The sequence below is a fragment of the Nycticebus coucang genome, chromosome 21, assembly GCF_027406575.1.
Source record: "Nycticebus coucang isolate mNycCou1 chromosome 21, mNycCou1.pri, whole genome shotgun sequence".
NCBI lineage: Eukaryota > Metazoa > Chordata > Mammalia > Primates > Lorisidae > Nycticebus > Nycticebus coucang.
In genome coordinates this window covers 3,003,182-3,018,888 of record NC_069800.1, presented here as the reverse complement: position 1 = coordinate 3,018,888, position 15,707 = coordinate 3,003,182, and the positions used below count along the sequence as shown (strand labels likewise).

At 38.8% G+C, this 15,707-nt stretch overlaps 1 protein-coding gene across 3 annotated transcripts in view; it reads right to left on the bottom strand.

Annotated features, from left to right (window-relative positions):
- The window catches only part of LOC128573573 (leucine-rich repeat-containing protein 37A2-like), a 116,101-nt gene that overhangs the window by 22,583 nt on the left and 77,811 nt on the right, over window positions 1-15,707 (bottom strand). For all 3 annotated transcript variants that reach the window (XM_053573828.1, XM_053573827.1, XM_053573830.1), the window contains 4 exons: window positions 11,194-11,265; window positions 7,995-8,066; window positions 3,633-3,704; window positions 2,893-2,973 (listed from right to left, as the gene is read on the bottom strand). In XM_053573828.1, coding sequence (XP_053429803.1) covers window positions 2,893-2,973; window positions 3,633-3,704; window positions 7,995-8,066; window positions 11,194-11,265 — 297 coding nt within the window. The remainder of the gene's footprint in view (window positions 1-2,892; window positions 2,974-3,632; window positions 3,705-7,994; window positions 8,067-11,193; window positions 11,266-15,707) is intronic.

Below are 15,707 nucleotides of genomic sequence, written 5' to 3'. Positions count from 1 at the left end.
GGTTTGTAAGATTTTATTTTAGTTCACAACTCCCCTTTTGGCCAAGATCCGCCAGAGGCAGCATCGATGGATGGTCAAACTCTTACTTTGTTCTATTCGTTGCCAGTGAAAGGTGTAAGCGGAGATGAGATGACACCACAGCACTCTACCAAGGGGCGACAAAGTAAGATTCTGTCTCAAAAAAAAAAAATAATAATAATAACTAAAAATAAAATCTTAAGGCTCCCCCCTCCAGCTGACTAATTGGACCCCCCTCTTGGCCAAAGGGCTGAGTTGCTAGCCCTAAGAGCGGAAGTCAGAAATGCCTCATCAAGCCCCCTCCCTTCTGGGAGACTCATTAACAGGCCTGAGGCTATAGAAGACAAACCTGTTGGTCCTCTGCTTACTTAACAGTTCACTGGAGTCTAGGTATCTGTCAGATGTGTTGTCTCTAATTAACAGATGTCCTTAACTTAAAGGATCCCAAGCCTTTAGCCCCAGGGTCCTCAAACTGCGGCCCGCGGGCCACATGAGGCCATGTGATTGTATTTGTTCCTGTTTTGTATTTTTACTTCAAAATAAAATTTGTGCAGTGTGCATAGGAATTTGTTCATAGTTTTTTTTTTTTTTGAACTATAGTCTGGCCCTCCAACGGTCTGAGGGACAGTAATTGGCCTCCTGTTTAAAAAGTTTGAGGACGCCTGCTTTAGACAAAGCTCCATTTCTTTAACCAATTACAAATCAAAGAGTTTTAAAACCCACCTATAACCTGTAAACCTCCATTTTCAGATGTCCCACCTTTTTAGGCCAAACCAACTTACACCCTGCCTTGTATTGATTTATGACTTTACATGCAATTCCTGTCTCCCTGAATTGAATAGAAGCAAACTAATCCAGTCACAGTGAGTCTACTTGCTCAAGGTTTCTTGGGCATGGGTCCAGGCCATGGTCCTCAAATTCAGTTCTTAGAATAGACCTCTTCAAATTATTTTACAGAGTTTGCCTTCTCTTCTGTTGACAATGTTCAGTGAAGGTGGTGAGTTCAATACATTCGTACTGATGCCATCTAAATCTCTTGGTGGAGGGATCTAATGAATCTGGTTCTTTGGTGTGAGGGCAAAAGAAAAACAGACCCTTGTGTTCTTCCTCTATGCAAGGCATCAGTAAATTAACAAGGGAAGAGAAGAGGTCCCTATAAGACCAGCCTCTGTAGAAACTGTTAATCAGTTCCACACACACCCTAAACCCCTCCCTCTAACCCAAAATGAATGGCGTGAAATTAGACTTCCAAACCTCAAGACAGGTGGACAGTCTTTTCCAAAGTCAAGTTTAGAAGAGGATCTTCACCTTGAGTCTAAAATTTCCTTCAGGCCATAGATCATATATACCTACCATGATCTGCTTGTGTCACAGAGAAATTATTGAATTTTGAGCTGAAAGAAAATAAAACCTACATAGTTTTTTTTTTTGAGACAAAGTCTTGCTTTGTTGCCCTTTGTAGAGTGCCATAGCAAGACAGCTCATAGCAACCTCAAATACTTGGTCTCAAGTGATCCTCTTTCCTCAGCCTCCCAAGTAGCTGGGACTACAGGTGTCCACCACAACACCTTGCTATTTTTTTCTTTTTTGGAGAGAGGGTCTCATTCTTGCTCAAGCTAGTCTCGGACTCCTGAGCTCAAGAAATCCACCTGCCTCAGCCTCCTAGAGTGCGAGGACTACAGTTGTGAGCTACTGTGCCTGGCCCCTCTACATTACTTGTTGAAGGGTTGTCAGGAAAGCAAGTATGTGGAATTAGGCTAAAGTAATGTATTTTCTTTCTGAACATTTTTTGCACTATAGCTTAACATGAACACCATTTCCCCCACAGTGCAAAGATGCCCACAGATCATTCTTCATAGGTATGTATTTTTAAGAAAAAATAAGGTTTGGTGTGACAGGGAGAGAAGTGCCCTATGGCAGATTTTCTGGAATTCTTTCTGCTTTACCATTTATTTATTATTATTATTATTTTTTTGGCGGGGGGCTGGGTTTGAACCCGCCACCTCCAGCATATGGGGCCGGCGCCCTACCACTTTGAGCCACAGGTGCCACCCTGGTTTACCATTTAAAAGAAACTGACTCTGGGTGGCACCAGTGGCTCAGTGCATAGGGCACGGGCCCCATACACCAAGGGTGGCGGGTTCAAACCCAGCCCCGGCCAAACTGCAACAAAAATAAAGAGCCAGGCGTTGTGGCGTGGGCCTGTCGACTCAGGTACTTGGGAGGCTGAGGCAAGACAATCACCTAAACTCAGGAGTTGGAGGTTGCTGTGAGCAGTGTGACGCCACAGCACTCTACCGAGGGCAATAAAGTAAGACTCTGTCTCTACCAAAAATAAATAAATAAATAAATAGAAAACTAAAAGAAACTGACGCCGAGAAAACATCCTTCCCCTTTTGCACCCTGGAGGACTTTGTGTTACGCTTCCTTCTTTGTGGCTGTATGCTGTATACATTTCAGCGGTTAGAAACTGTACATGAGTAGGAATCAAAGTTATATTCAAACGTAGGATTTCAAGGACAATTCACATATCAAAGCAGCATTGCTAGGGCTCCCAAGACAATGCTAATTTGAGCATTACTTGCTTGACATCTTTTATCACCCATACCAAAGATCATTTCTAGGGAAAGCAGAGCATGTCATATGGAAGTTACACAAGTCTCCTGGCCCCTTTGTCCCTTAGTTTCCTCACCTGAAAAAAATGGATGGATCCTTTCTCTGAAATATAAATATAACTTAAAAAAAATTAAAACAGAAAAATTGGATAGATCTTAAGATACGCTATTCAGAGTTCATAATGAGCTTATACCTAGTTAACTGATAACTGAATGATGCTTTTACACAGATTTTTATGTGTTCATCTATTTAACTTACACCTTGTGTAAAAATTGCATTCCATGCCACGCCTGAAACGTTCCAAAGCTCAGTTCAGTGATTAAATTGCAACCAAGATTTCTACAAAAAACCACAAGAAAAAGGAAAGACATAAGCCGATAAAGAAGAAAAGATATTCTTTCAGAGCATTTATCATTTGGCAGTGATTCTAACTTATATATGACAAAACATAACCTCAGTATTTTCTCCGTACATGAAGGAAATTTTGCTGTAGAAGATATTGGCTCATGATTTATACTTTCATATTTACTATACATGCAATGTGTAGATACAAACCAGTGAATGCTCAGCCAATACTTGTGTTAAGAGATCTTTATTTCTCTACGACAGAGTTTTGCAACTTCAGTGCTATTGATATATTAGATGTATAATTCTTTGGGGGATTTGTCCTGTACATTGTAGGTCAACAACATTCCTGGCTTCTGCCCACCAGGTGTCAGTAACATACCCACAGTTGTGACAACTGAAAATGTCTCCAGGCATTGCCAAATGTCGTCTGGGTACAAAATCCCACTAGTTGAGACCATTGTTCTATTATGATCCCCTCTGATCTGTGTAATAATTCTCACACTAATCTTTGCTAGAGATTAAATGAATTTGCTATATAATTTTAGTAACTTTCTACTAGTAAAATTTTAATCATATTTCAAAATGAATAGCAGAGGGTTTATAAGCTTAATAAAAGTTCCAAATGTAATGAAGTTCTATTTGTAACTTACACATACTGCAGAAATGGTAGTGATTCAAAGGTACGTCTTTCAATAAATTGGATTTTATTGCAGGATAAATCTCTAGAAAAAGTGAAAGGAAGACATTGCCTTGATTCGATACCAAATTAGTAGGAACAACTAGTAGAGTTTAGAATGATAATAATGAATATGTAGCTTTTGTCTACATTCTAAACTTTTGGACTTGTATTTGAACTTTCATAGCCTCCTAATGCTCCCTGTATTTCATGATTTTCACCAATAAAATATGCAACTGTAGATCTTAAAAGATTTTGGATGTAATCTTTCCCTGGGCAGCAGGAGACTTGATTAAACAACCTTTTGTAGCCTCATCAAATTCTAGATTAGAAGCTTCAAGTTTTTATTTTTCTATATAATTTCTAATATGAAAAGGAATAACCTCACATTTTACACCTTTCTGGTTTAATTCTGTTTTTCTAAGCTAGTTCAATACCAAAAGAGATAAAAGCTATCCCTTCACATCCTTTGAAAGGAAGTTACCCTTCTAATTAATACATAACTTTGAACTAATTCAGAATTATACCATATTAATAGAAATTCATTTTGGTTTTATATTGCCTTAATATTCCATGAAAGCAGTTTTTTCGGTGGTACAGTGATGGGACGTACCAAAAGGCAACACGGAACTGGACTTTTATTTGAAAACACCCCTTAACTATAGTTGACTATTTCTCTTGACTCCAGTTTATCCCTCGCTCTTCACCTGGCTGTTGTCACTCTGTTCTGACTGGTATCTCTTCCTTCTAAACAAGTGGTTTTCAACCTGTGGGTCGCGACCCACAGGAACTGTGTATTAAAGGGCCGCGGCATGAGGAAGGTTGAGAAACATTGTTCTAAACTATCCTGCACACAATTGACCAGATGAACTCTCCAGAAGTGATTCTCAAAGACCAGCATATAGAAATTTATGAAAGATGCAAATCCTTGGCCTTACTCTAAACTGACTGAATCAGTAGCTGTGGAGTTGTAGTCCATAACCAAGGCCTAACAAGACCTCCAAGTGCTTGTGGTGCAGACTTAAGATGGGCGTAAAGCATGGTGGTATAGCATGGTTCCCTGTGATGGCTTTTGCTTGGCATTCAAAGCCCTAGAAAGTCTGGCTCCAGTCTCCTACTCTCTCTCCTTGCACTCTACAGGTACTCAAAGCATTCCTCAAATACTTTGCTGTATTTTGCCTTTCTCCCATTTCCCTTTTCCAAGTTTAGACTATTTCCCCCCAAATCTGTCCCAGGAAATCTGTCTAAGGATATCTGATGTCCTTCTGATAGATCCTGTTCTAGCAGCATTGCTCTAGGAACATCTTCTCTGATCCAAACTCAAGTCTTTTCTCCTCCTTCTGTGCTCCAGAAGCAGTTTGTCCCTCTTAGTGCCCATAGCTATGTCTTCTTTTCAATGTAGTTATTTTTGCTCCCATTTCTTTTAAGTATAAACTCCTTGAAAGCAGGGATTAGGTCTTGCTCATCTGCAAGCCCACTGTGTTTAAAATTGACACATGAGAATACAGTAGAACCTCTCTAAGCTGATCACTTACTGGACTATAACAAACCAGGCAACATACAGTGGTGGTCGGCATAAGGAACTTCCACTGAGCACATGTGGCGCATGTCTGGTCTGTGAAAATGAGGTAAAATTATGGAGATGGTCAACCATGGAGGTTCTACTGTATTTATAAAATGAGTGAAAAGCTGAGAACGAGGAGAAGAAGAAAAAAAACTATTTTAAAAGAAATGCAATTTTATTACTTTGTATCCTTCTTCTGGGCCTTTGCAACCAGCCCTTTGTCATCCTCTTAGTGCTTGTGGCGTTATGGTTGATGCTTACATGTTTGTTTCCCCTGTGAAATGTTAAGTTCTTAGAAGGGTAGGAATCCTGTCTTACTCATCTCTCTGACTCTAATATTAGGCAAAGTGGTTGGCATATTCTCTTTGTTTTTTTAATTGGTTGGCATTTTTTAAATGAATGAGAATATATCCTAACATGAAAGATTAGCTTACAAAATATGCATATTTCATTGTGGAAGTAAGGAAGGGCCTACTCCATTGAGCAATTACGTCATTTACTTTTTTTCCGAGGCAGAGGTGCCTAAGAAGACCAGTACCAAAGTGGTCATGCCTTTAAGGCCTAGAAGGTTAGATCATTCAAAGGACTATTTTTAGTGTCATGTACCTACTTCCCTTAAGTTTTCTACATTTGAAAGAAGAATCTATTTGCTAAAGAGCAACATTAGTGAGCTTAATAAAGATTAATGATGTACACACTAATTTTTTTTTTTTTTTGTAGAGACAGAGTCTCACTGTACCGCCCTCGGGTGGAGTGCCGTGGCGTCACACAGCTCAAAGCAACCTCTAACTCTTGGGCTTACGCGATTCTCTTGCCTCAGCCTCCTGAGCAGCTGGGACTACAGGCGCCCGCCACAACGCCTGGCTATTTTTTCTTTTTGTTGCAGTTTGGCCGGGGCCAGGTTTGAACCCGCCACCCTTGGCATATGGGGCCGGCGCCCTACTCACTGAGCCACAGGCGCCGCCCGATGTACACACTTCTTGACCACACTTCTTTGCCGTGGGAAAAGGATAAAACTCAGACTTTCATAGCAAGGGATATAGTATCTTCTTAGAAATAAATGCTATGCAAGTATTTATTGGCGGGTTCAAACCTGGCCCCGGCCAAACTGCAACAAAAAGAAAAAATAGCCGGGCGTTGTGGCGGGTGCCTGTAGTCTCAGCTGCTCGGGAGGCTGAGGCAAGAGAATCACCTAAGCCCAAGAGTTAGAGGTTGCTTTGAGCCGTGTGACGCCACGGCACTCCACCCGAGGGCGGTACAGTGAGACTCTGTCTCTACAAAAAAAAAAAAAAAAAAAAAAAATTAGTGTGTACATCATTAATCTTTAGAAATAAATACTATGCAAGTATTCCCTCCTTGGCAATAAGGCAGGAGAAATTTTCATTTTGTAATTTGGGAAGAATTAGGAGCATTGGTAATATGCTTATTCATTGTAAACATTTCTAGCTATACCATTTAACCATAATTTAAACAACTTTTTTTTTCTTTTTGAGGCAAAGTCTCATTCTGTTGCATCAGGCCAGAGTGCCATGGTGTCAGCCTAGCTCACAGCAACCTCAGACACCTGAGCTCCAAGCTATCCTCCTACCTCAGCCTCCCGAGTAGCTGGGACTATGAGCACCCACCATAATGTTTGGATAATTTTTCTAATTTTTAGTAGATACAGGGTCTCACTCTCAATTAGGCTGCACTCGAACACATGAGCTCAAGGGATCCTCCTACCCTGGACTCCCAGAGTGCTAGGATTACAGGTGGGAGCCACTGCACCTGTCCTTAAACAACTATTTTCAATAAGAATATAGTAATTTCTGCTATGAAATCCTCACTGCCAGCCTATTCTCTTAAATATATATATTTACTATATGATTAAATTAAATCATATCTATATGATTTTAATATAATGTTCTTATATTAAATATTTAATATTCTTTAATATTTTATATTTTTAAATATATTTATTGTTTATAATTCATCTGCTTATTTAATAGTTAAATGTTAATTTAATTCAGATTAAATTATCAAAAAATTCTGGATTAATGGCATTCAAACTAGTGTAGATGGTCTATATTTTCCTTTCCTTTCCTTTGAGCAACAACTTAAAGTTTAATTCTTCTCATGCTACTAAACCAACTTTTTCAAATCCTTTTCCTTTCTTTCTTTTTCTTTTTATTTTTTTTTGCATTTTTTTCTCCGGGGCTGGGTTTGAACCCACACCTCCAGCACCTAGGGCTGGCACTCTACTCCTTTGAGCCACAGGCGCCACCCAAATTTAGGCTTTTCCTGAAGGCTAAATAGTAATGTTTCTGGCTTTGTAGGTCACATATGGTCTCTGTTGCATATTCTTGTCTTTCTTTTTCTTTTACAGACCCTTTCAAAATGTAAAAAGCATTCTTAACTTACAGGCTGTAAATAAAAACAGACTGTGGATTAGATTTGCTCTATGGGGTGTAGACTAAATATAAATATAAGCAGATGATATATAAAACTTATAAAACAAGGTTCAATGGGTGTCAATAATTGCTCAGATGTTATTACCACTTTTTCCTTATAAGCAAAGTTTTTTTCTATCCGTATTTTATCTATATGATTTTTAAAACTAAAAATGCACAGAGATGGGCTAGAGACGGGCTAAAACTCTACACGGATTTAGAGAACTGCAGCATTTTATTGATGAAAGAAGTTTTAGAGATTATCTAATTTGAACCCCTTATTCACTTTACAGATCATATCACTAAAAGCTCATAAATAAATATGATTAACTAACTAACTTACAAATACTGGAGGGATAGCAGGCCTTCAAATGAATCTTTATGTAATTCGGTCAAATGATTTTCACTGAGAATTCTGAAAAAAGATAAGGTTATTTGTTATTTCTTTTTTAAGATTTTATTATTGTTTCGGGTTAATCTGAGGGCACAAAGAAATAGGTTACAATGTTTGCATTAGTTAGGTAGAGTTCCTCTTATAATTGTGTACTGCCCCCAAGAAGTGTGCCATACACTCGAACATTGGGCCCATTGAGTGGGAGCACCTCCATCCTCCTCCTTCCCCTCTCCCTGCTCCCTCTTTCCCCATCCCAGACCTTGAATTGATTTGAGTTTTTCTCTTATGTGGGAATGTATCAGATTATCTACTGGCCTCATGTTAGTATTGAGTACATTGGATTCTTGCTTCTCCACTCTGTGATACTTTACTAAGAAGAATGTGTTTCAATTCCATCCAGATTAATACAAAAGATGTAATGTCCCCATCTTTTTTAATGGCTGAATAGTATTCCATGGTATACATATGCCACAGTTTGGTATATCCATTCCTGGGTTGGTGGCATTTAGGTTGTTTCCACATTTTGCCAATTGTAAATTGAGCTGTGATAAACAACGTAGTACAAATGTCTTTATGATAGAATGATTTTTTTTCTTCTGGATACATGACTAATAGTGGGATTGAGGAATCAAATGGGAGATCTAATTTGAGTTCTTTGAGGATTCTCCATACTTCTTTCCAAAGAGGTAGAATTAGTTTGCAGTCCCACCAACAGTGTAAAGGAAGAGGTTATTTCTAAATAAAAATGCAAACTATTTGCCACATAGGACTAACTCCCATCTGTGGAGGAAACCTGGGTAATGGTGCCAATTGAATACACTAATTCTTATTTAATTTCAAGGTGGCAACATCTGCTTTGTTTTCATTCAAACCTTTTTCACATTTTCCTTTTTGTGTCCAAATCTCTACACACACACACACACCCCTACCCACTATTCCCACCAAATTGTATATTTAATGCCTACTCTCTAGATCACAAAATCCCTGTTAGAACCCAACACTGGTTCTAATCAAGACCAGCAGAACTGCCATTTCCTCATCTCTTTCCCCCCAATTTTTTTTTTTTTGTTGTTGCTTTTTTTGAGACAGAGCCTCAAGCTGTCATCTTGGGTAGAGTGCTGTGGCGTCACAGCTCACAGCAACCTCCAACTCCTGGGCTTAAGAGATTCTCTTGCCTCAGTCTCCCAAGTAGCTGGGACTACAGGTGCCTGCCACAACTCCCAGTTATTTTTTGTTTGTAGTTGTCATTGTTGTTTGGCAGGCCCAGGCTATATTTGAACCTGCCAGCTCTGGTGTATGTGTCTGGCGCCTTAGCCGCTTGAGCTACAGGCACGGAGCCCCACAATGTTATTATTAAAGCACCACATGGACCTATGTCAGGTTACAAGTGAAGTCAGTAGGCTTTTCCTCCCATTTAAAAAATGTTTTTTTTTTTTTTTTTGAGAAATACAATGTGCATAAAATGCATATAACTTAAATGTTCCGTTTAAATAATTGTAAAGCAGGTACCCATGTAATATCATCATGTCAAGAAAGAGTACCATGAGCATCCAGAAGCTCGTGTGGCCCTTTCCAATCACAACCCTCTCTCTGACCTCTGAAGATAACCACTATATTAACTTTTATAGTAATTTCCTTGTTTTCAAAATATAGTTTTACCTGTTATATGTCAGTCATACACAACATACTTTAGTTTTGCCTCTTCCTGAACTTTATATAAATGGAATCATATTACAAGGGGACAAACTTTAATGGAAAATAAAACGACATCTCTATTTTCAAAAATGAAAACTCAGAGATCACCTATACAAGTTGAACTGATGACACACAAACTACTACTGTATTTTTCCAAAATAACTTATGTATCTAAATTGACTGCTTTAATAAATTAATAAGAAATGATAAAAACAATTCAAAAGGAAAATGGATAAAGGACAGAAAACTCAGAAGAAACACAAATGTTCACCAACTTTTAACAAATAAAGGTATTTAAATTCAAGAGTAATCAGAAAAATTCAAATTCAGACAGGACCCTTTTTGTTCACCCATCATATCAGCAAAGAGTTGGAGAATACTCAGTGGTAAAATGCTGTCATATTCTGTTGAGTATAGTATAAGTTGGCACAACTTTTTGAGGACAATTAAAATTTAATACCTACATTGTCTTCATATCAACCATTCCATTTCTAGATCTCTGTTCTACAGAAATATTTGCCCAAGTTTACAAAGAAGCAGCAATGCACCTAACAAGAAAACTGGACATAGGAGGGTGTCGCCTGTGGCTCAGTGAGTAGGGTGCCAGCCCCATATACCGAGGGCGACAGGTTCGAGCCTGGCCCCCACCAAACTGCAACAAAAAATAGCAGGGCATTGTGGCGGGCGCCTATAGTCCCAGCTATTCAGGAGGCTGAGGCAAGAGAATTGCCTAAGCCCAGGAGTTGGAGGTTGCTGTGAGCTGTGATGTCAGCGCACTCTACCGAGGGTGACACAGTAAGACTCTGTCTCTAAAAAAAAAAAAAAAAGAAAAGAAAACTGGACATAATCTAAACATCCATCCATAGGGGAATTATTAAATAATTCATGCCACATCCATAGTATGGAATCCATAATATGGAATGATGCAAGAGTTTAAATGAATAGGGTAACCCTCTAAGTGCTGTGAAAGAAAAATCTAACATGTATCATGAAGTGAAAGAATCAAGTTGTAAGATGTTACCATTTCTATAAAACAAAAAACGTAAGGCCACACAAAAAATTTCTTTTGCTATATGTAAATATGTATGTAGGCAAATACTTGGGAAAAGGTCTGGAAGGATATACACCAAACTTAGGAGTAGTGGTTACCTCAGGGACCAGGCATCAGGGCACAAGGAGGGTTTCCATTATACCTGTTATTTTGTTTTTATATATTAAGAGTATAATGTGTATTACTTACATAATAAAAAATACATTTAAATTGACTCTTTCTAAGAGAGCCCACCAAATTTAATTTTTAAATAATCATAGAATTATAATCAACAGACATTGATTTGAGATGTGGAGGAAGAAATACCTTTCCTTAAAAGTGTTGACCTCAAAATTCTGGACCAAGAAGGATCTTACAACGCAACTAAGTTTTTGTACTCATATCTGGAGAGAATATACTCACAATTTCTCAGTCCAACGGTATGATTTCCATACATTCTCATCAATGTAAGAAATAGCATTTCCTTGGAAATTTCTGTGAAGAAACACAGGAGATATTCAAATACAGAAAATACTTACAGTTTTCTCATTTCCAGAGCTATGAGCTTCCTAGTTTGCACAATTAATCAAGAAATAATGTGGGGATTCCTGGAGATTCCAGGTGTCTCTGCAGCAGCTTCTGTCACCCTGTGACCTGCAGGTACTGGGACATCTCTGGAGCTGGGAAATGATGCACAGCCAGAAAGAAGAAGGCGGCACCGAGGATTCTGAGCAGCGTTTGTCTCTGGAGTTGGGCTCTGAGCTACGGCCTCCTCTTCAGCTGTTCCCTTCCCTGGGGATCCTAAGTGTCTCTGCAGCAGCCTCTGTCACTCTGATTCTGCAGAGAATTGACCTGCAGGACACCGGGACATCCCGGAAGCTGGGAAATGCCCAGAGCTGTCTGAGCAGCTGTCTGCCTGCAGCGCCCAGCATCCCTCCCTCGTGGTGACATTCAAAAGGTCCTCAGGGAAGAATCCAAAGGAGTGTTGACATTCAAGGACATGTCTGTTGAATTCTCTATGGAAGAGTGGGCCTACTTGGACCCTGCTCAGCAGCATTTGTATGGGGAAGTCATGTTAGAGACCTACAGAAACCTGTCTTACTGTCTCTAAGCCAGAACTCATCACCTGTCTGGAGCAAAGCAAAGAACCCTGGAAGGCGAAGACACACCAGACACTAGTCAAGCACCCAGCTCTATATACTCATTATACTGAAGACCGTTTTCAAGAGTGGGGCACAAATATTTTATTTCCAGAGATGATCCTGACCAGATATCAAAGCTATGGCTCCGAGAATTTAAACTTAACAAAATATTGGGAAAGTGTGTATAAGTGTGATGAGCAGAAAGTAAGTTACAGTGGACTTCACCAGTGATTAACAGCTACCTATGGCAAAGTATTCCAATGTAGTAACTCTTTGAACACCTTCAGACAATTGTTAAATCTCAATGGACAAATAATGATATATACCTTAGAGAAAACTTTTAATTGTAAAAGCTATAGGAAAGCCTCTAACTTCTGGTCACATGTTACAGAACATAAGATCACTCACATTGGAAAAAACAGTCCAAATGCAAAGAAGGTAGCCAAGTTTTTCAGTCTTGCTCAAGATTTGATACTGGAGAGAAACTAGACACGTGTGAAAATGATGGCAAATGTCTTAGCCACAGTTCAAAATATCGTAACCATGAGAATTTTGATACTGGAGGAAAAACCTACAACTAGAAGGAATGTGACAAACTTACCAAGCCACACTCACACGTTTCTGGACAAGAAAAATAATTGATTCTGCAGAGAAAGCTTTCAAATGTGAAGAATGTGGCATAACCTTTAACCAGCACTCTCTCCTCTGTAGACATCAAAGAATTCATTCTGGAGATAAACCTTACAAATGTCAGGAATGTGGCAAAGCCTTTAACAAGTACTCAAACCTTTCTGTACATCAAAGAATTCATTCTGAAGAGAAACCCTATGGATGTGAAGAATGTGGCAAAGCCTTTAAACACCACTCACACCTTTCTAGACATCAAAGAATTCACTCTGGAGAGAAACCCTACAAAGGTCAAGAATGTGGAAAATCCTTTAAGTACTACACAAGCTTTTCTAGACATCAAAGAATTCACTCTGGAGGGAAACCCTACAAATGTCAAGAGTGTGGCAAAGCCTTTAACTGTGACTCAAACCTTTCTGTACTTCAAAGAATTTACTTTGGACATAAAACTTACAAATTTAGAGAATGCACTAAAGCCTTTTTCCTTAGTTAAACTCATAGTGAACATAACAGAATTTCTTGTGGAGAGAAACTCCACAAATGTGAAGAAGGGGGCAAGGCATTTACACTGTACTCAACCCTTTCTGTTCATCAAAGTAGTCATTCTTGAAAAAAACTACAGTGGTCAAAATGTGGCATAGACTTTCATTAGTTTGTGAACATTACTAGACATTGAAGAATTTATTCTGGAGAAAAACCTTTTAAATATGGACAGTGTGGCAAACTCTAACTCAAATTCAATCCTCACTGTACATAGAGGAAATCACACAGAGAGAAACCCTCCATTTGAAGACGGCAGTAGTGCCTTGACCTGGTGTTGATAGCATGCTAAGCATAGAAGAATTCAAACTGGAGAGTAATCCTACAAATGTGAACAGTGTGGCAATGACCTTAACCAGAGCTCAAACCTTAACATACGAACATTCATATTGGAGAGAAATCTTCCAAATATCGATAATGTGGCAAAGGTTTTCAGTGGTCCTCAGTCTTATTAAACATCAGAGAAACCATAGGAGGGAAAATGGAAACGATGTGAAGATGTGGCAGAGCCTCATGCCAGTATGCACTGTTTTCTGTACACAATAGAATTCATGTGGAAGAGAAAGTCTAAAAAGAAAAAGAAAGAAAGAAAGAATGTGGGGCTATGGGCTCAAATAATAAGGCATCTCCTCAGAAGCTTAACTTCCTGTCTGTCCAATCTCTTGGAAGATAATATCAGTTATGAATGAATAAATGGATAAAATCACTTATGTGTCTAAATTATCATATATCAACTGTTGCTCTTCGCAGATGATATGATTGTATATCTGGAAAACACCAGGGATTCTACTACAAAACTCTTAGAAGTGATCAAGGAATACAGCAGTGTCTCAGGTTACAAAATCAATATTCATAAATCGGTAGCCTTTATATATACCAACAGTAGTCAAGCTGAAAAAACCGTTAAGGTCTATATTCCATTCACAGTACAGCCAAAGAAGATGAAATATTTGGGAGTTTATCTAACAAAGGATGTGAAAGATCTCTACAAAGAGAACTATGAAACTCTAAGAAAATAAATAGCTGAAAATGTTAACAAATGGAAAAACATACCATGCTCATGGCTGCGAAGAATCAACATTGTTAAAATGTCCATACTACCCAAAGCAAAATACAATTTTAATGCAATCCCTATTAAAGCTCCACTGTCATACTTTAAAGATCTTGAAAAATTAATACTTCATTTTATATGGGATGAGAAAAAAACCTCGAATAGCCAAGCCATTACTCAGAAATAAAAACACAGCAGGAGGAATCACTCTACCAGACCTGAGACTTTACTATAAATCGATAGTGATCAAAACAGCATGGTACTGGCACAAAAGCAGAGAAGTAGATGTCTGGAACAGAATAGAGAACCAAGAGATGGATCCAGCTTCTTACCGTTATTTGATCTTTGACAAGCCAATTAAAAATATTCAGTGGGGAAAAGATTCCCTATTTAACAAATGGTGCTGGGTGAACTGGCTGGCAACCTGTAGAAGACTAAAACTGGACCCACACCTTTCACCATAAACTAAGATAGACTCTCACTGGATTAAAGATTTAAACTTAAGACATGAAACTATAAAAATACTAGAAGAGAGTGCAGGGAAAACCCATGAAGAAATAAAAAATAATAAATTATCATATATCATATATATACATGCACACATATACATATACACATATATACACACATGTACTTCCATGACTTTTTTTTAAAAAGTGTAAATATATCCATGAATGACATGTTTGAAAGCAAACTGTTAAATGCCTTACGATCAGTTTCAGCTCTGTGGATAACTTTAAATCTTTACCTTTAACACTGTTCCCTATTCCTCAGCAACAATTTTTTTTTTTTTTTTTTTGAGGCAGTATCTCACTATGTTGGGTAGAGTGCTGTGGCATCACAGCTCACAGCAACCTCAAACTCTTCGGTTTAAGCAATTCTCTTGCCTTAGTCTCCCGTGTAGCTGTGGCTACAGGCACCCATAACAACGCCTGGCTATTTTTTGGTTGCAGTTATCGTTGTTTAGCTGGCCCGGTTAGGAATCGAACCTGCCAGCCCGGATGTATGTGACCAGGGCCCTACTCACTGAGCTACAGGCGCCGCCCCTCAGCAATAATTTTACCTATTTACTTTATAGGTGTATTTTTCCCAGTTGGGGGCAGGGGTAGAAATAAGACAGTCATCTGCCTAATGCACATTTCCATTTAACCAGAAGCTTTCTGGTTGTTTAATGCTCAGAAATTTAAAAAAATGCCCAAACTGATCTTCTCTCCCTCAAATTGGCTCTGACTGCTGCACTTGTTATATACCACCATCATTATCTTTTTTTTTATTATTAAATCATAGCTGTGTACATTAATGCGATTATGGGGCACCATACACTGGTTTTATAGACCGTTTGACACATTTTCATCACATTGGTCAACATAGCCTTCCTGGCATTTTCTTAGTTATTGTGCTAAGACATTTACATTCTACATTTACTAAATTTCACATATACCCTTGTAAGATGCACCGCAGGTGTAATCCCACCAATCACCCTCCCTCTGCCCAACTCCCCCCTCCCTTCCCTCCCTTTCCCCCTTCCCTCTATTCTTGGGTTATAGCTTTCATGTGAAAGCCATAAATTAGTTTCA